Source organism: Odontesthes bonariensis, chromosome 24 (assembly GCF_027942865.1).
Source record: "Odontesthes bonariensis isolate fOdoBon6 chromosome 24, fOdoBon6.hap1, whole genome shotgun sequence".
Taxonomy (NCBI): domain Eukaryota; kingdom Metazoa; phylum Chordata; class Actinopteri; order Atheriniformes; family Atherinopsidae; genus Odontesthes; species Odontesthes bonariensis.
The window spans coordinates 13,118,218-13,138,221 of NC_134529.1; the positions used below are offsets into that span (position 1 = coordinate 13,118,218).

General features: G+C 42.2%; 2 protein-coding genes across 9 annotated transcripts; both read right to left on the bottom strand.

Annotated features, from left to right (window-relative positions):
* Nucleotides 1–6,561: 6,561 nt before the first annotated feature.
* Nucleotides 6,562–12,270, bottom strand: LOC142375125 (hydroperoxide isomerase ALOXE3-like). Of its 6 annotated transcripts, none has more exons than XM_075459054.1 (16): nucleotides 11,834–12,260; nucleotides 11,697–11,755; nucleotides 11,322–11,484; nucleotides 10,453–10,657; nucleotides 10,234–10,315; nucleotides 10,036–10,158; nucleotides 9,854–9,957; nucleotides 9,582–9,754; nucleotides 9,227–9,370; nucleotides 8,526–8,729; nucleotides 8,330–8,416; nucleotides 8,005–8,171; nucleotides 7,672–7,793; nucleotides 7,462–7,562; nucleotides 7,157–7,324; nucleotides 6,562–7,036 (listed from the first exon to the last, which is right to left on the bottom strand). In XM_075459054.1, exons 3-16 carry the CDS (start codon nucleotides 11,472–11,474, stop codon nucleotides 6,857–6,859), a joined length of 2,013 nt encoding a protein of 670 aa, XP_075315169.1. In that variant the 5' UTR covers nucleotides 11,475–11,484; nucleotides 11,697–11,755; nucleotides 11,834–12,260; the 3' UTR covers nucleotides 6,562–6,856. The 6 variants fall into 6 exon arrangements, with proteins under 6 accessions (XP_075315169.1, XP_075315167.1, XP_075315168.1 ...); XM_075459052.1 differs by having other exon boundaries at nucleotides 11,633–11,755; nucleotides 11,834–12,259; XM_075459053.1 differs by lacking the exon at nucleotides 11,697–11,755 and having other exon boundaries at nucleotides 11,834–12,259.
* A 1,972-nt stretch (nucleotides 12,271–14,242) lies between these two features.
* Nucleotides 14,243–19,569, bottom strand: LOC142374980 (F-box only protein 30-like). Of its 3 annotated transcripts, none has more exons than XM_075458868.1 (3): nucleotides 19,415–19,569; nucleotides 15,243–17,354; nucleotides 14,243–15,042 (listed from the first exon to the last, which is right to left on the bottom strand). In XM_075458868.1, exons 2-3 carry the CDS (start codon nucleotides 17,319–17,321, stop codon nucleotides 14,848–14,850), a joined length of 2,274 nt encoding a protein of 757 aa, XP_075314983.1. In that variant the 5' UTR covers nucleotides 17,322–17,354; nucleotides 19,415–19,569; the 3' UTR covers nucleotides 14,243–14,847. The 3 variants fall into 3 exon arrangements, with proteins under 3 accessions (XP_075314983.1, XP_075314982.1, XP_075314984.1); XM_075458867.1 differs by lacking the exon at nucleotides 19,415–19,569 and adding an exon at nucleotides 18,833–19,400; XM_075458869.1 differs by lacking the exon at nucleotides 19,415–19,569 and adding an exon at nucleotides 18,324–18,440.
* Between the last annotated feature and the right edge of the window lie 435 nt (nucleotides 19,570–20,004).

Here is a 20,004-nt window from a genome sequence, read left to right on the forward strand (position 1 = left end):
TTGGGTGGTCAGCAAAGACGTGTTGGGCAAAATTGAGGTCCCACTCTCTCAAAATCCCGGGGAACCATTTCAGAATGCCTCCTTTAATTCTAACCCTGAGAGTTTAGCACGCTTCCACACAACAGATAATTCTCTAAATATCGTTGACAATGGCTTTTCTTTTTTTTTCTTACCGATCTGCTGGAGCCAGTATCTTGTGGCTGTAAGCGATAATGCTGTAGCAAGCTCCAGTGTGGAATTAATATACCTTAAAACTTTGGAAGATACAAACATTCCTGTGGGGGTGTTTTTCTTGGAAAGGACCAGGGGCCTCATGTACAAAGCGTGCGTACGCACAAAATAGTGGCGTACGCACCTTTTCACGTCAACGATCAGATGTATCAAGAACGAAAAGACCGTGGAAATGTGCGGTGCCTCACGGCAGCTTCAGGGCTGGCGTACGCACGTTTCTGCAGCTGTTGATTCTTTGGTGACACCTAAGGTGCTGTTGGGAAACTGTTATAATAAATAAATGTGAAAACAATTTGTCCTCAGACAGTGGTGTGCACATTTGAGATAGATGAACAATTAATACTGATAAACAATTAATACACCCAAGTGTCTCCATTTACACGAGTGGATATAAAAGCAGCGCAAAGTGGTGCAATGCTAGCCTGGGCGAAAGCCGACTGTTGACTCTGTCAAACAGTCTGGGAAAACCCAAGAGGAATCCGTTTCCATGGAGGGCGGGACCTTACCCAGCAACTGAAATTCATTGGAGTAACGGAGTTCCCTTAACCAATCATAATGTTTAGAAATGACGTTGGTTATGCGCCGAGGTTCATGCTTACTCTCGCGAGTCTCTAGCTCGCGAATCACGGTTCCCACATCCGCTTTCATTATACCGGTACCATTTGATAAATCAAACTTTTCCCAAAGCCAGTTGGAAGGAGAGCTACGACATCCTTGCCACTAACAAAATTGACGAGGCATTCCTCTTGCTCTCGTTTTAATTGTGTAATGATCTCCAGAGTTGAGACAACTTCATGGATAGCTTCTAGCGTTCTTCCGTCGCCATGTTTATTTCCGCTGCGGTTGAACTACAATTATATGGACTACAACGGACTCCGCGCGTGAGTTCTGCGTCACCACTCGCAACTGATTGCTGATTGGAAAAAAACTGAGCGAACCGAGGTAGGGGGATTTGGCCAGACTATGTGCAGAGCCAAAATCTTTGGGCGGAAGTACGTAGGATGGCGTCGCCAGGCTAGTGCAATGCATACCATTAAAAACAATGGCTGCTTTAAAAGTATTAGAAGACTTTGCAAATGGTGCAATTCGAAGAGAGCGTGTGTTCACTACAACAGAGAGGATTAGCTGGCATATGATGGCGACTGATTACTCATTAGCCGTTTTGAGGGAAACCCTCCTAGAACTGTGCGCAGAGCTGCGGCCGGCGTTGGAGCGCAACACAGCGAGGAGGCATGCGCTGCCTGTGCCCACAGGTGATGTGCACACTGGGGTTCCAACCGGGGCATTCCAGAGGGAGCTGGCCAACCGATTGGGACTGTGCTAGTCAACCCTGAGCCGAGCCATGCCAGCCGCGTGGGACAGAATTATCCGCATCTCAGCCACGTATATCAAATTCCCAACAGGCCAACATTAAAGCTCAATTTGAAGCGAGAGCCGATTTTGTAATCGGAGCTATCGACTGCACACACATTGCTATAAAAGCTCCATCACATGATGAATTTGTATGTTAACAGGGAACATTTTCATTCATCATATGTATTTTCATACATATTTTCATCAGATCATATGTGATGCGTAAATGCAATTAACTAACATTGTGGCGAGGTGCCCTGGTTCAACGCACGATTCATACATTCTGAGTAACAGCATCGTTGGGAACAGACTTACAAGGTGGCACTGTGCGTGGTGGCTGGCTTCTTGGTGAGTAACTTCATTCTTGTAGCTAATTGTCCTAATATTATTCCCCGTGACGCGCATTGAGTATGTGCGCCCCCAGTTTCTATCCCGTCTTCACAGCATCATTATTATATTATATATATTAGTCGGTGGTCAAAGTTAGTTTCTTGCTGTTTTTTGCTGGTTAAACTTCAGTTTAAGATCTTTCTAACAAGCCCCTGATCGTCTCTGTGGGCATATATTAATAACCCTGTGCGTAAAGTGTGAAATGTATCAGCCTCACCTTTTCCCCGGCGCACTTCTGCACGTTACTGTATGAACACGTTGTTGTGAGTTACACAAAAACATCGGTATTTAGCTTGGGGGTAATCAGAGTCACCCACATGAGCTCCCACCACCCCATGAGAGAGCAGTGTCACCCATTGTTGCCCCGACTCTCTGTTCAAACAGAGTCGGTCACCCCACCCCCCCCCGACTGTTTTGGCCACAGTGCAGCGGTGGGCAGCCAGTCTCCGTTTCACATCCACCTTAATGTTGGACCACTTCTTCTTCACCTCTGCTTGTGAGGCTTCTCAGACCCCACAGCATTAACAGCCTCAGGCTCTCCCACCCACTCCTCTTGTGTTTGCCGGAGGACAGCGTGCCAAAGAACACATTTTTGCGGGCCTTCACTTCAGAAAGTAGCACCGACATCTCGCTTTCCGTGAAGTTCTTCTTTTTTCCCCGTCTTATTCATTCTTTTTTCTTTATTTTCTGACCGTACACAGAAGGGAATCGCAGGTGCAGGGCTCGTTTAAATATGATTTGCATATTTAAGTAGGGGCGTGGACAGGCAGGAGTTGGGTGCTCCGACATGTGTGCTCAATTCCACGTTGATTGGGATGTACAAACGAAATGTGTTTGGATTAATGCGTGCGCACAGATTCGTACATCCGACGTTGGAGGGCATTTGGGTTTGAGCGTACGCCATGTTTCAGTAGGAAATCCACGCAAGTCTTTGTACATTAGGCCCCAGATGTGGGACGTCTACACAAAGGAAAGGGACTGATATCGCCAAATTTACAACCACCTTAGGCCTATGAAAGCTTTTGGGAGTGGATTTAGCAACAGACATTTAACATTAACTTTAGAGATGCACTGACAACTTAAACTGAACAAACAAAGAACCCTTTTTGGAGAAATGGGAGACTAACCCATTCCCTATCTTATCTGGACCAATAAATCAAAGTTGACATTTTACCCTCATCCACCCAAATAAGAGAACCAGATGCCTAAATAGAACTGGAAATGACTTTACTTAGATTCACGTTCAGCCGAATCTTAAAACTGTATTAGATGTGTTTGATATCTTTGTAAATAAGTTATTTCAGGTTCTCAGCGAAATCACGAGCTGCATTTTAAGACTCTTTTCAGGATGCTATGTGGAAGTATGATGAAGTAATATCCATGCTTAAAAATGACTAACCCGCTATGGAGTTCTGCTTTCAGAGATCCAAAAAGGAAAATCTGTCATTTTTAGCAGTGTCAGCAGTGGAATTACGGAACCTGCTAAACCGAAGAAATGGGAAGCAATTAGGAGTGCTGTTTATTCAATTTCACCTGTTCATATTGTCACAGAAAAAAAAAAAAAAAAGAAAACATCTCGCCATGGCCAGGTGCTCGATGACTGCAACTAAAGCCGTGCAATCAGTTGTTGCCTCATCATGATGGCTCTTTGATGGGGTGGTCCATGAGGGGGTCTTCTGGCACCACACCTTCTGGTCTACCTGGGCTGGTTCAGGTAGTAATCTCAGTGCGCTCCACGACAGCACAGGTGCTTTGATGCGTATGTGTCTCGTGCTCCAATTATGATTGGCAGTCCAGCCACGGCATGAAAGTCCCTCTTAATTTGTACTTGTTGGACAGCGGTGTATGGGAATTTGATGTACCATGGGTGACAAACTGATGAGAGCTTTGATGACCAAGGGGAACGCACGACTCACAGAGGACTGGGACACCCCCGATCTGTCTCCAATCTCACTCTGAAAGGTTCAAGTGGCCAAAAATCCAAGGGTGGTGAATACCTGGACATGTGGTGGAATTGGGTTTGATCGGCGTGTTTCTCTCTGGAGTTGTGGCTTGAGCAAGTTGCATATTTGCAGCAGCACAGTCCTTGGCAGTCTTAATCGCAATGTCATTTGTCTGTCTCCACGTGGATATCTACATGGTCTCTTCCAAGAGCCTGACGCGCTAAGGCATCCAAAAGTAGAAAGTCAGCCGCTGGTTACGCTTCCCATTGACCTTGTTATATACAGAGTCAAATTAACCTTCAATTAGTGCTTAATTTAAGTCAAACAGAATAATGTCAGCATCATTATGGGGTATAATGTATATATTTATTTATGTTTGTTTCAAAGTAATTAAATATACAATCCATTAGTCAAGTAAACTTGATTGGAATAACAGCGGACTATTTTAGGAAACTCCTACGACAGCTCTGGATCACTCGTAAATTCTGTTCGTACCTGAAAGAAAACGTAAAATACGAAAAGATTAGTGAATGCGCAAATTCTCTTAAATCACTCGTACGCACGACTTAAGAACAAATCTGTGCGTACGAACGGTTGTTGCATGAGGCCCATTGTTTGGTTCGCTATTCATATGTCACAACTTTACAGATATTCATCTGAGGTTTGAGACTCATAATCATCAACTATGTCATGTTATGTGTATTTGATGTCTTTATATCATAAGTCTATGATATATCTTTAATCTGCATATCTTAACAAGTTGTGGTGTTTTCAGAATCAGAGACAAATGTTTTATGAGACAGAAGAAATAGAGTTTCTTTGTTTTATCCAAAAATCTCTATAAACGTTAGAATCAGATCGCTTTACAAACACACACTCAAGCAGACGTCACAACAGTTTCAGGCATATCATTGGCTGAAAGTGTAGCGTAAGCGTAACGCCCCGCCTCCACGAGTCAAACCACGGAACCCGCGATCCAAAATGCTCTTCCCTTTCAAACAAATGAGAGAGCAGAAAGAGTAAACCATGGAGTAAATCAACACAGCCATGAGCCAGAGAAACGAGACAGAAGATAATGGAATGAAGAAGAAGTCTTCAGAATGATGCGGAGAGAATGAACGATGCTGAAGAAGATGAAAAGACTAAGACAGGATAGAAAGATGAGGAAGAAAAAGAACATCCTAACAAAGATAGAAACAGAATGAAGTAGTCTAAAGATACACGCTCTCTGTGTTTTTGTTCGTCCCTCGTCATCCATGTCTTTTTACGTCGCACGTTTTAACCTCCGCTGCGGCACGCCATCACATAGTTTTACTACCAAGAAAGCCAGCGTCAAGCAACATTTTGTGAACGTAAGTTCACCTCATCATAGTGGGTCAGCAACCAACCAACTCTGACACTTGGACAATTTTTTCATTCTGTACGGTGAAGTCCTTGATACCAGCCAGTTCCCGTTTCCCGGTGGAAAGAAGCGACCGTCCAGGCAATTGCAAAGTCCACGAAAGTCATCCAAAACCAAGGAAGGCCCTGAGAGCGGAACCAAGAGAAATCCACTTGGACCCCGTGTGGCTACCACCTGCTGTGTTCCGAGCTGACTAAACTGTCAGGTTGGGGTGAGGAGGGAGAACACGGATGCGGACTTCAAAAGCAAAACTTGGTTTAATGCACAGGATTCAAGGGGTCAAAAAACAAAGTACAAACGAAAAGCGCGGCTGAGCCGGATATCAAAAACTCAACTGTGGAAATACAAACAAAAAGACTTGGCATGGAATAAATAAATACTTAGCTTGGTCAGGATAAGTCGTGGCGTGGCATGGCATGAAGGGGGAGAAACAAACAAAGCACTGACAAACTGAGAGGGGAGGCAGGAAACTAAATAGGGACAGTGATTAGTGACAAGGTGCAGCTGGTGGGGAATAACACAGGTGAAGTGAGTGAACTAATTAACAGAGTGCAGGGAAACTAAAACATGACTAAAAACTAAACATGGACTGAAACACAAAAACATAACCTAAAACATGAAACTAAAAAAGTAAGTCCATGGGCGTGACATAAACAGGACTACAGTGAAGTCTTACAGACGGACGGTTACGATGGGTATCTCGAGACTTCACTGTTAAAATGATGAATGAATCCAAGATGTCAGTCTTTAGCTTCAAATAGTTAGCCAACCTAATCTATTTTAGTAAATCCAGTAACTCTCCATTCCCCCCTATTTTATTTTAATTTCACTAAGTGTTGTATATAATCACCCATATTCAACGCATCTCCTGTTTGTTTTAAGGTTCATGTCTTTAGTCATATCGTTTCAATAAATAGCTCATATATATATATATATAAATATATATAAATATATAAATATAAATATATAAATATATATATATATAAATATATATATATATATATATATATATATATATATATATAAAAATCAACAGGTTGTGTGTATGCTTTCTTTACGTATGTCTGTCAAACCAAACGAGAATTCACAAAAGTAGCGAGATATGAGATTGGTTATTAATTGAAATATTAACTTTCCCTTCTTTGAAGGTGGTGCCCTACATCCGAGATTACATAAGGTTTATTGAGACAGTGAGAACTTCTGGTAAATCCTTATATTTTATCAAGTTACGCTACAACGCCCTTTAAACCATTACCCCATTTTCTTTATTTAAGACAAAGTGGCCATTCAAATGTATATACAGCTTTTATGAAGGATTCATACATTTCTGAAAAACTGCAGTGACAACAACATGGATGTTCTGTATGTTAGTAATCAATGTACAGAAGGTCCATAGTGTAGCCATACCATAGGTCAACATTATCATGACTCATGTCAAAATGTAGTTGTGTCCCAGAATGCAACACCCCACCAACTATCGGAACTGAATCGAATGAATACTCTTCCTAGCATACAATACATTTGGCTGCTGTCTCTCCTAAATAGTCACACTGTTCTCTATTACTGTGGGGCTCAGGTAGGAGTAGGGTACTTTAAGCTGATGGTTTCTTTCTGCAATTTCTTCACTTAGGTAGGACAGCTCTGCTTGAAATTCCTTAATCATCCGTTTAGGGTCAGGCTCATCGAATCGCTCTTCAGGGTAGGTACCCAAGGGAACCTGCCGTTATGTCAGAGACATTAAAGTCAGTATTTTACTCAATGTACATTTTTTCAATGAAAATTTCAATGAGTCACAATCAATCTGCTTTATGTGTGTGTTCATGAACACTGAACTGACCACGTCAGTATACTTGTCTGTGAGCATCCATGCCATTGCTGCAAACTTGACCGTGTCTCCAACATTTGGGAGGACCTCGAGAATCGTCTTTATGTTTGACTGCCCCTTAGTGGTTGGAGGAGGTTTGAGCAGTTGGAGAGAGCCATTGGGGATCCAGCTGTAGTCAAACTAAATGTCAGAACAACTTGAATTTTTAACTTGAACTATTTCATTTACAAGTTTATTTGAAATTTGGACATATTTTTGATCTCCCTGAATGTTAAAGCATTATTCCCTTATCCAAAATATATATTTTATTGCCCCACCTGTCCATTATTGACAGCAGCATGTTGTACCGATACAGTGAAGATCACCACGGTGATGAACTTGACCATTTCCTGTGCAGTTTTGAAGCATGCTGGAAACCCTGTTGGTAGAAATATCACTTAGTAAATCTGTAGCAGTAATTACCCACTGGGGAATATATATATTTATTACGTATAATTAGTGCTGGCTTTTGCTTTTGTTTTTTTTACCTGAGAGTTTGTTTCCCAAGAAGCCATGTGTGAATATCTCAGTGATCCATTCCTGCAGCTCAGTGTCTTCACGCACATCACTGTCTGAAGGATAATAATACTCCACCACAGACCTCACAAAACTGATGAAAAACAACAATGCATTCAGATTGGTATTCTAAAATAATTGTGTTGATTTAAAAATATGTTCAAATAATCCAGCATTGTTGCATTTGTAAATTCTACATAATGGTCGTACAAAAATTATAATTTAGATGAAGTTTTATTGTTGCTTGAAAAATCTATCAGTTTACAACTGTGGCAAAATATCTAAATTGTGAATGTAATCATCACCCGTTGATGATATTCCACAGCTTCAGACCATCATCTCTGTAGTAGAAGTTGGGGGTCGACTCCAGTCCTCGCGCAGTGATGTTCTCCGGCAGACAGAGGGAGCTGTAGGTCATTTTAGACAGAGCCCTGCGCATGACCTCTTTCAGCCTCTCGAGTCCAATTGTACTCTAGTGGTCATAAATCCAGACATAGTTATACGTATGTTTCTTGAATTTAAGATAATCAAAATACTTGTTATGATGATGTTATGAAATCTATAGTTGGTCTCAGTAGTGCTGAATTATCAGTGTGTGAGTATATATACATATATATATAATATATATACCACATTCAAAGCCCCATCAGGTCCCAAAAGAGATTGGCGGGCCATTGTGTTTATTTGCAGAGTGTAGCGGAAGTGTGGGATCAGCAGCTGTACAAAGACAAATACAGACATTAAAATCAAATTTACTGTAACGTCAGATTAAGATAAACGTGGCCCACATCTGATATTTCAACAGCTCAGTGATGTCAGCTGATACCTTGTAGAGGGGATGGATTACAGGCAAGCAGCGGAGAGTGGCAACTGCAAAGACTTCTGCCAGATAGTGAGTGTTCATGAGGTGATGGACTGCCTCATATTCCAAAACATCTGCACTTTTAAAATACAGCTTGGCCAGCAACCAGTCTGTCTCTGGGTCACTGGGCAGAAAGATGGGATTCTGCTCAGAAGCTTGTTGATATAGCTGGAATGAAAAGATATATTTATAGTCTACACAAGTCTATTGAGTTCTGAAAACAGAAATCATTGCATAATTTCAATGTCAGAATAGCACTTTTTGGTGAGCTAGGCCTACAGTATTGTGTAAAAGTCTTTAGCCACCCCTCATTCCCTTCTGTACTGTCAGGACGATGGGTGCAGAGATTTATTGAAACTAGCAAACGTAGTTCAGATGGGAAAACAGTATACATGGCAAAAACACAACTCATACAGTTTAACAGGCTTAATAGTCCCTTTTTCTCCAGGTACTCCAGCTTCCTCCCACAACGCCAAAACATGCATGTTAGGTTAATTGGCAACTCTAAATTGACCCAAGGAGTGACTGTGAGCTGGTTGTTTGTCTCTGTCTGGCCCTGTTATGGACTAGCAACCTGTCCAGGGTGTCCCCTGCCTCTCACCCAATGACAGCTGTGATAGGCTCCAGCGACCCTGAGTTGGATTATTCTACCATCACTAAAATACCTGTATTGCAATGGGCATCAGCTTGCTCTCGGGGTTCATGTAGAACAAGCATAAACCAGCAGTCATATGTACAGAATTTCCATCTTTCGTCCAAGCTGGTATTCCTTCCATTATCTTCTGGTCACACAGGAAGATATTGCCTTTCTGTGTGCAACAAAAATGTAGAGAAAAGTAGTGAATGAGCCATAAAGACATAGCAGGGTTTTCTATGTTGACCAAAAGAAAAAGATGCATGAAATGTTTCTTTTAAAGCAGTTGTTACAATGGCTGTTATGTTTCAGAGGATCAGATCATATGAGTAAAATCTAATCTAACATATAGCCTCCCATGTAAAAACATCACTGAAATTTCAAACCTCCATTTCTGTCTTCAGAGTGCTTCCATCTCTCAAGAAAGGCTTCACCATCTCCTCTGTGACCGGAAAGTTTGGGGGAAGTTTTGAGCAGCGCTCGATCACGTTGGGGTTAACTCCATTCAAAAACTGGAATCCGAAAAAGTCATCCTCCTTCCAGTGTTCTGAAACATACTCTGGAAGAATAGCAGTTAGTTAATACAGCACTCATCCATTGCCTACTTGAATTAAATCAGCAGGAGCAATAGGAATTTCGGTTAAATGGCTTTCTCTACCTGACATTTCAGTCTTTTTGAACCAGAAGATTCTTTTCATGTCCTCAATGTCATCCCATCGTTCACTGGATCCAACCAGACCCTTGAACATCAGTTCAACACCACTGAAATAAATTTTGTATAATGTGTAAAACGATGTACATTTAGGAATCAAAATGCGAAAAGATTGTCTCAGAACTCACATTGTTCTTTTTGTATAACGAATCTCATCTGATCTGGATGCAGAGAAACGAAGCTCAGCTTGCATCTCAGATGCATCTTTGAAGTGACTGTTGTGCGGCAGCTTGTCATCGTTAACTGCCCACCTTAAAGAAAGAAAAGATTAAGTTTAGATAAGCTTTTGAGACAAATGGCTGTGGCAAACTGCAGTGGAAACGTACAGGTACGTGTTCTTTCTAAGTTCTAGCTCCTTTTTCCGGTGTTCAATCAGCAGGGCATGTTCCTCCTCAAAACCTTTCATAGCTGAGAGGTGAAAAAAAACAGCATTCAAACTTGTGTCACCAAAAAAAAGATAATACATGAAGAGGCTCTGATCAATCTACTTTAAAACAATATGAACATGTATTTGTAATGAATTTCTTTGAGCAATTTCACTTGACCTTTTCCTCCTCTGAGCTCCACCTCTTCTCCCCTCTTAATCCATCTGTAACAGGGGAAAAGGGTGTCGTCTCCCTCTGGAGTTGTCACTACGATTTTGGCACAGTACCACTCGTCTTCTGGGAGAAACAAAAAAGGATCTTTCTCCACCCTGACCAGCAGAACTTTCCCCAGAGAAAAGCTGGATTTTATGGTGTAAGTCCTTGTCTGAGAATCATAACAAACATAAAACAAAGTTAGTGTGAAATATTGAAAAGGGTGTTTGGAGAGGTTTCTAAAGAAAAACTACTGCATCATTCTGTTCCCATCATCTTTCCCAGGAAGCTGATATGAAACAGGTATGGTGGAGTTGGGGAAACCTATAAAAACATGCAAAGACAGGACTAGGACTGAGAAAAGACAGCTGGATCATTCTGTTGGCACCAACCCTGTGGTGTAAAAAAAAAAAATAGATGAAATGCGCTGCAGTATTCAAATGATTGCAACATTATCTGGTTTCCACAATGTCTGCCAACTAACCAGTTTCCCATGAATCTGATGTGAAACAGGTATGATGGAGTTGGGCAAACCTATAAAAACATGCAAAGACAGGACTAGGACTGAGAAAAAAAAAAAGTAAATCATGTCACTGTCTACCACACGAATACATTAAATTACATTAAATATACATTAAAGTATATAGAATTGGATCCAAAGCCCATATTTGGCTGCAAGCCTTTAATGGTTAAAATGTCATTGAAGTGTTCCAGACCAGTTGGTGTAAATGGAGACATATTCATACATACAACGGATGTAAAACCTGACTGACATGTTTAAAGATTATATCTGTCTATTATCTGTTACAAGTGATGTGCAACGGAATGTAACTTGCCGTCCCAGTTTGAAAGTCAATCCCAAAGTTGTCCAGCTCGGTGCGTTCACTCTGCCCCTCTGTTCCAAATAAGATGATGTATATGCGGTCCATTGTCCCTGCATACTTCATGCTGCCTGTTGTCACCTTTAACTTGTATTCAGCCATGGTCATTTTGTGGAAACTGCCCAGAGAAGGAAAAAAGAAAAAACATCACTTTCTCAAATAACCACATGTGAACAGCAAACATGATGAGTGCTACCCTGCATACATTCAACCAGTGTCAAAGAAAGAGCACCGTCTCTTAAAGTTGCAATTGTCATTTTGCTTACATTGAGGTTATATGAAAATATTTTGTCCTGTCGTCACACCAAGAAGAAATGTTGCAGCACACACCTTCACATGGAAGCTGTTCGGACCGACCTGTCTTCCTTACAGCTGCATACTGGCCCTTCCTGTTTGTGATATTTATCAAGGGTGGAGGTAGGTACCTCTATCTTTGTTACTGCATGAAACAGTGTGAAACATTTTACCTGCAGTCAAATGTTGAAAAAGAAAAGTCTCCAACGCTCCAAGAAAAACACCTTCACAGCTACTGGAATCCAAAGGTAACTGATATAATCAGAGTTGGATGCAGTAGAGCTTATTCAATCAAAAAGATGATGTTATGTCAGCAAAGACAGCCCCGGAGCAGACTGATTTTTGTGTTGCAATATGCAGGCTGATATACCTCCTATTTCTCGGGAAGCCCTGCCTTTTCTTTAAAAAAAGAAAAGTGACATCCTGCGTGGGCTGCAACTTCTGCTTTCCAGATTCCAGACCTGTCGTAGGAGTTTCTCAGGAGGCTGATATACTGTACACACCAATTTCTGGTGAAGTTCTGTTGAAACCATGTCTTTTCTTTAAAAAAAAACTTGTGCCAATGGTGTCACACTTGACACCAAGTTTGACACTTCTCCAGATTCCATTTCCTTGGTGTATATAGCTAGCCTGGGCGAAAGCCGACTGTTGACTCTGTCAAACAGTCTGGGAAAACCCAAGAGGAATCCGTTTCCATGGAGGGCGGGACCTTACCCAGCAACTTAAATTCATTGGAGTAACGGAGTTCCCTTAACCAATCATAATGTTTAGAAATGACGTTGGTTATGCGCCGAGGTTCATGGTTACTCTCGCGAGGCTCTAGCTCGCGAATCACGCTTCCCACATCCGCTTTCATTATACCGGTACCATTTGATAAATCAAACTTTTCCCAAAGCCAGTTGGAAGGAGAGCTTCGACATCCTTGCCACTAACAATATTGAAGAGGCATTCCTGTTGCTCTCGTTTTAATTGTGTAATGCTCTCCAGAGTTGAGACAACTTCATGGATAGCTTCTAGCGTTCTTCCGTCGCCATGTGTATTTCCGCTGCGGTTGAACTACAATTATATGGACTACAATGGACTCCGCGCGTGAGTTCTGCGTCACCACTCGCAACTGTTTGCTGATTGGCAAAACACTGAGCGAACCGAGGTAGGGGGATTTGGCCAGACTATGTGAAGAGCCAAAATCTTTGGGCGGAAGTACGTAGGATGGCGTCGCCAGGCTAGTATACAGCGTCCTTAGGCACTGAACTCCATGTTACCTCCAATGCGTTAATTGGTGTATGACAAAATGAAAAGCAATGCATATCCTATAACATTATATAGACAAAGAAGTGCTATATAACTGTATGTCAATGTGATTTGTAGAGGAAAGGTGCTTTATGTGGTTAAGAAGACCAGAAAAGTGTCATATATATACTGTCTATTTAACAGGTAACTGTTTGACTTATTTGTGGATCCTAATACTCTTGCATTGGATTTTGCACATTTATAAACTTCATCTTATCAGTTTGTGCTTGTGACAACCCTCTTACTCTTTAGCGGTTTTTATGTTTTGTCCAACTTCCACTTCAGCTGATCTGTGGAAAACAGCTGATTTAGAGAAATTTACAAGAAAAGTACAAGACAGAAAGACAGTATGGAAGCAAAGTGTAATGAAGGTAGGTGTGCTGTTCAACTTGCTCGTGTTCTAAATCTTACAGTGAACTGCAAGGACTTAAATTAGGACCAGGAATTAAAGAAATGTACACATGCTTTATAAATACACCAGGAAACTTCAATGCTCATAATCCATTATGGGGAAGGAAAAGTAAAGATGGAAACTGAATTATGATCGTGAATATTTCAGATAACCATGATTATGTTAGCCTGATAAACCAGCCTAAATGGATTGGATGTCTAATTTAGTCTGGCTCCGATGAATGGATACAACGGAACATTGTTGATGAGCACAACCCGTTGTCTTTCAAACCGTGTCTGTGCCTATAGGCCAACGCTCTGACCCTCTGCCCCGCCCGCGTTGATTCAAAACACATCTCTGCGTTGTGATTGGTTTAGTTGCCATCTGCCAGATTCAGGGCAGTATTTTCAAAATGAAAAGTGGTTCGAAGACAGACCCAACCGCAGGCAAAACATTTTGCCGTCCAGCAGTTGGCGCTGGTTTTCCAGGCTATGATTATGTGGTAATTAATGACGGAAGACCAACAAGGTATAACTTGTTTGTTAACTGCGTGTAAACTTAGCTGAGTTGGAGGATGGGATGTGATGGGTAGATACACTCTTGAAAGTAATTAATATTAAAAAAAATTAAGATCCGAGGTAGATGAGATACTAAATTAGTACCAAATTAGAACCTAAGAACACAAATAGAGAAGATAAGAAAAAGAAGAATTAATTCCATGTGTGACAGGAGTGTCACAGATTTGTTTATCTATTCAAAACTTAAAACAACTGAATGAACATCCTTCAAGAGTGGCAATTCCAAAGTTTTTGCCAGGAGTTGTATTCATATGTTTGTATGAAAATGCCAGTTGGGCCACACTTGAACTCTGTTCTGAGTAGGAAAAAGTTACTCACTCAAATATATGTAAAAAAAAAAAAGGCAGTAAATGCTTTATTAAATGGTAGCAAATCAGATTCATTATAGGGCAGTCCAACTGTTGTGATTCACATCCCTCTGTTGGGATCAGGAAAAACTTCAGATCAGGTTCCTGGATCGACTTGGAAGAGATTAGCAGATATCTTGTAAAGTGCTGGAATAACTTCTGATACAAAGAAATAGTGCGATTTATCCAACAATCTGCTGTTTCCCATGGCTACGACTGAAAGGCAGAGCAGTGATAACATTCAAATTCCACTTTAATATATCATACAGAATAATATAAATCTACTGTTGATGTTTGTCAACAAAAGGTATTTGATCAACCATAATAAAAGGTGCACTTTTAGCACAAATCCATGCAAAGCAGGATGCTGCTTCTTTTTTTTTTTCTTTTGCTGTTGTCCTCCCCACAGGAAACACCCGTATCAACCGGGGCAAGTAAAGTGTTATTTCATTAAGGCTTCTTCGTAATCTAATGTAATACAGGAAGTGTTAAGTTATTTCGGAAGCCGAAATCTTCAGTTGCAACATTCACATAACACCACAGTGAATCTAATGCAGCTCTGAGAAGTCAGCTTTGTTTGGTCAGGTGTTGACGTGACGCAGGACGCGACGCAGTGAGAGTCCGTCCCGCGCAGTGCACATGGCAGGAAGGGGCACAGGCTCAGTCTTCTGCTCCACTACGTTGAAGTGGCACTTCTTAAGATGAACGGACATGCTGGGCACATCTGTGAAACCCCATGATGACACCGGGCTGAAGGCAGTGCTGAATCGCCACACCTGCGAGAGTAAATCAAAAAGGGACTAACTCAGTTGATTTATGTTTAAAAGGAAAAAAAAAAAAAATCAACACCTTCATAATCTTTCATCCACTGTTGTAATATGCTTATTTCAGAGCTACACAGGAACGTCTCCATAGATTCTGAATACTGCATCTGTATGTTGTGAACTTCACGTAACGGATTTAGTTTTCTACTTACTGTATTTTTGATATGCCACGACACGGTGCCGTGACTGCCAGGACTGCCAGGACATTGCCTCTGCTCCCACTGCAGCTCCACTATGCCCCTGGTCTGGAGGAGACTGGCACACACCTCCCTCATTGTCCGCGATACCAGCGACAGCTGGCCCAGGCTGAAGCTGTCCAGGAATCCAGCAATGTGCCACAGTATCTCAATGGGAAGCCCGCTAAACTGGTCAGACTGGAAGTCATTTGGAAGTTTCACCTTTGGGCAAGGCTGAACTCCAAAGGACTTCAGGTTTCTATCATGAACCACCTTGGCCCCCCGGGTGGATGGGTGAAACCTCCGCTGGGAAAATGTGCAGCCATAATACGCGAGGGGGCAGCGATGCTCCATCCAACCATTGAGGCCGGCGTGAATGTCACCATGGACGTTCCTGAAATGAGACGCAAACTGGTCCCGGCGGAAGGACTGACCACACACAAAGGGGAACATATGCTGGTAGCGGGGATTAGGAGGGAGGTAACGGTTATGCGGGACTGCCTCGACCTCCAGCGCTTCCAGGACCAGGCCCAGGCGAAGAGTGCGGAAGGGGCTGGGGTAGGTGAGCTGTGGGGCGGCGTGGTCACAGGCAGAAGCCGAGGCCATGTCACCCACTCTCGTGTTGGTTACTAAGATTGCTGCAGGAAAAGTGAACGTCTGTGTGCCAAAGTCAACACGGTAACCATCAACGTAGACTGTATCGGAGATCCTCCTACACTCCCTGGACTCTTCCAAACAGAAGAGCAAGGCAGCTGTAATTAGATCAATTTCTCCAAGACCCATGGGGTCATCGTCCTGCTCGAGGTCTGAAGTATCCACTGCCTTGTCTTCCATCTTGGTTCTCAATCTATACAGTGACTTGTCTGGCGTGACGCCTATTCTTCCATTAGATAAAGAATAATGTCCCTGGCTTCTAAAGGACTGGCTGCTAAGGGCCTTCCTCTCATGCCCATGGCTTTCTGAAAGAACAAGCCCTCTATCTTCCAAGACAACATGACCAGCCCTCTGTGCCACACCCTGACTGACAAGAATTGGGGATACCATTTGAGGGGTCCTAGGCTCCTGAGAAACACAAACATTGTTATCTTGCACCTCAGCAGTACAGGCCTCAACTATTCCTGAAAATGGTCCATTGGCTGTGTTTTCAATCTTTGCATCTGTTCCTTTAAGGGAAGCATTTCCACTCAAACAGCTTGAACAAACTATTTTCTCCTTCATGTCCCTTTTGTGCAAACCACCAGCAGCTTCAAGTGTTGTGTCTTCTAGTCCATTCTTAAGGTCTCCATTGCTGCTCAAGCTGCTCTTCAGCAGAGCGGCGCCTTTTCTCACACATTCAGCGCCGCCTTCACCATAGCCGGCACTGCTAACAAAGTTTAAAGCAGCAGCTAAACTTCTTGCCGTCTCAACTGTGGCCTCATACAGTTTACCGAAGTGCTCCTCGTTCAAACCATTAATCCCACTGACAATTTTCTCTTTAGCTGAGCCTGGTGGGGGTGGTTGTGACTGATTTGAGGATGACGACTGTGAGGGTGACCCAATAAAGGTGGAGGCCTCAGGAGCAGATGACTGTAAAACTGAGTGTTTTGCTCCGTTCTCTTTACTGACATGGACAAGTGCCTCGCCTTCTGCCGAAGGTGCCATGGCGATCACCTTTAGAGACTCTAGGAGTGTACGCTGGTCCTGAAGGGCAAGCGCCATGTCCAGCTGCTCTGCTTCCTCCACCCCTCGGCTCAAGCTCTCATAGGAAGTATAATCCAGGCAGCTAATGGGCCATCTATTCCACTCCATCGTGCAGCAGACGACTCCAGCCGGACACACTTCCAGGTGCACGTACATTTGGTTGCGCACCAGGGTGGCTGCGCAGCCATAGCCACTATTAAGGCACGGGACTCTCATCAGTGGGCACATAAGTTGGTGTTCATTAACTTTACAGGAGTGAAATACAGCCCCACACACCAACGAACAGTTGATAAGATCACAAGAGATTCCTGCTTCGGGCCGAACCATGCACCTTTGGCTAATACAGGACATGCAGTGAACATGATCCTCTTCCATCTTCAGAGCTGAGGAGTGTGGAGAGGTGATGGTCTGTGGGAGAAGACAACGTCATGTCAAATAGAAGAAAAGAGCATAAGAAGATCAAAGATACAATAAGATGACTTTAGAGATTAGAAAATAATGCAGAAGAACTAGAGACTGGTTGACATTGTGTGCAATCTTGAGTAAACCGACAACTACTGTAAACAAATACATCAGTATATGGTGTGTTAACGCGGGCTGCATTCCACTTCTGCACCTGTGCATTCAGGTTAGTTGTAAAACATGTACAGGAGCAGAACTTGCTCTGAGTGGAGTGCTACTTTCACCTGTGCTTCTCCTACTATTTCAAGCCAAAATGTATGCTGTGAAAAAGGACTATTTTTCCACCATTTAATGCAGTCCAAGCAACATTTACTGCTTTAAATATACAGTGAAGCCCCATGTTTGGATACATATCATTCTATTGCATGATCTTGCTGCTGTGCATTTAGTACAGCCTTTCTGACCAGGAACAGCACTGCTCCACTGTTGTGGCCTCGAAAGGCTGCTATAATAATGGTATGCCACCAGATGTCACTGTGCTGAATGCTCCTAATCTTTATTCCAACAAAACATTTTCAAGCCTTGTCTGCCCATCAAAATGAAAACAGACTTCAAAGGACACCTGAAATCTGAAGATCCCAGAGACTTCATTAATATAAAAGCCAAAGAATTTAGAATGAATGCAGTGAAAAAGCAAGTGAACTGAAAATCAATGCAGACAGAGTAATATATAAATATCTTATATAAATGCATGAAGAAATGATACATCAATAAACCAGGACTAATAAACTAGCTAAGCACTGACTAAGGAAAACCTGAACTGTCTTGAGGTGCTGGTGTTCTCCTTTGAGCCTGCACAGCAACTGTGCAAGAGTGCACCCCCCCCCCCCCCCCCCCCCCCACACACACACACACACACACTCCTGGTCTAGATCAGTCACATGGTGAACCAAAACGGCTGTCTCACACAAGCACCTTATTAGGAAGCTTCCCAGAACCAAATCTGAGGAGGCTGAAACCTCTGCCATCACTCCCTTGGGCATGTTTTTATCCCCAACCACATGCTCACTGTAAACAAACTTTGAATATGGAGTTAACACATCATGCTGAAAACAGTCATGGATACTAAAAGCACACTAAATAAAGCAATGCGACAAACAAACGCAACCAACTGCAGGTGAAAAAATGTTGCTGAGATCTTTCAAAGCAAAGAAACTGTTGAATCTTCGCATCCCCCCTTTTGCGAAGTTGTGTGCATTACATAGTCCAAGTACAGAATGCTGATCATCAGCGAAAAGATAAGATAAAAGCAAGTAACCCGTAACATGAGGACGCATCTTGTGATGATGAAGAATGTTACAGTTTCTTTTATTTATATTTGAATGTTTTACTATTTCTGGGGGGAAAAAACAACTTATTAAATGGATCAGTTAGATTCAGTCTAGTATTTTGGTAATTTCACGTTGTCGTAAATTTTCTGATACCTTCTTATGTCCCGCACCTAAGGTGCCAATGAAGGACGCTTCCACCGAAGTGACGCGCATCAAATCTGTTCCTCAGAAGTGAAAAGTCATCCCGACTCTAAAAACATCTTCTGCTGTAGACTGTTAGAAAACACGTCGTGTGCGGACACTAACAGCACACCACTTATCTATCGGCAAAGCTTTAGAAATCATATATTTGAGCGTGCGAGCTTTGGTTCATCAAAGAGCATTTATGGACAAAAATAATCCAGTTGGTCATAAAAACAACTGTAGTTACTTAATGTTCATGAAAGTCGAAGTTTAGTTGGAACATACAGCCCCTAGCGAAATCCCCTGCGATGAAAAAAAAGCTAATAAAATCCACTTTCCTGTGCAGCAGCTTGTACATCAGTCTGCTGAAAGCCCGTTTGTTGCCGGCTGTTCTTTCACTGCCAAAGCAACTTGTTTGAGAAACAATGGCAGGCTAGCTAACACCGACCCGGCTAATGACGGCTAAAAACAGCTAGCTAGGTCGGAAGTTGAACGGCTCACAACAAGCCAACTTTAGCAGGATAATGCGTTGGCATCCGAGGTGCTTCTCACCTGATCGGTGTGTTTTCCGGAAAAAGACTGAAAAGATATGTTTGACAGTTCTATATAAATGCACCAAAAGCTGGCTGTCAACTGTAGTTACCTCTGAGGGGAAACTGCTAATGATAGCTAGCTAGTTGCATACATCTCATCTCACTTAGCCCCCCCTCCTCCTTTTTTTTTTTCTCTTGTCAAAGCTTTATTGAACAAAATCTACATTCGTTTGACAATGGTGGGGAAATCAGTCATAAGATAAAGTATACATCATGTGTAAAGTGGAAAACAATACTACACAATCAGTCTTCATATATATATATATATATATATATATACACATATATAAATAACTTTTATATATAAAACGAAGACCCACAATTAAATCATCTGCGTAAAAAATCTTTAGGTCCACTGCGACGTGATTGTGGGAGTGGGATCTAATTAGATGTTCCCTTCGTCGCTTAACATTTATTATTAGATAAATAAAGTTGTCTTTGTTTATAGGTGATTCATGGAAAATTACTTACAGAATCCTCGATTAACGATCCGAGCATAAACTGATTTTTTCCAATAATGTAGGCTACAAGTGAAACTCAACATTCCAA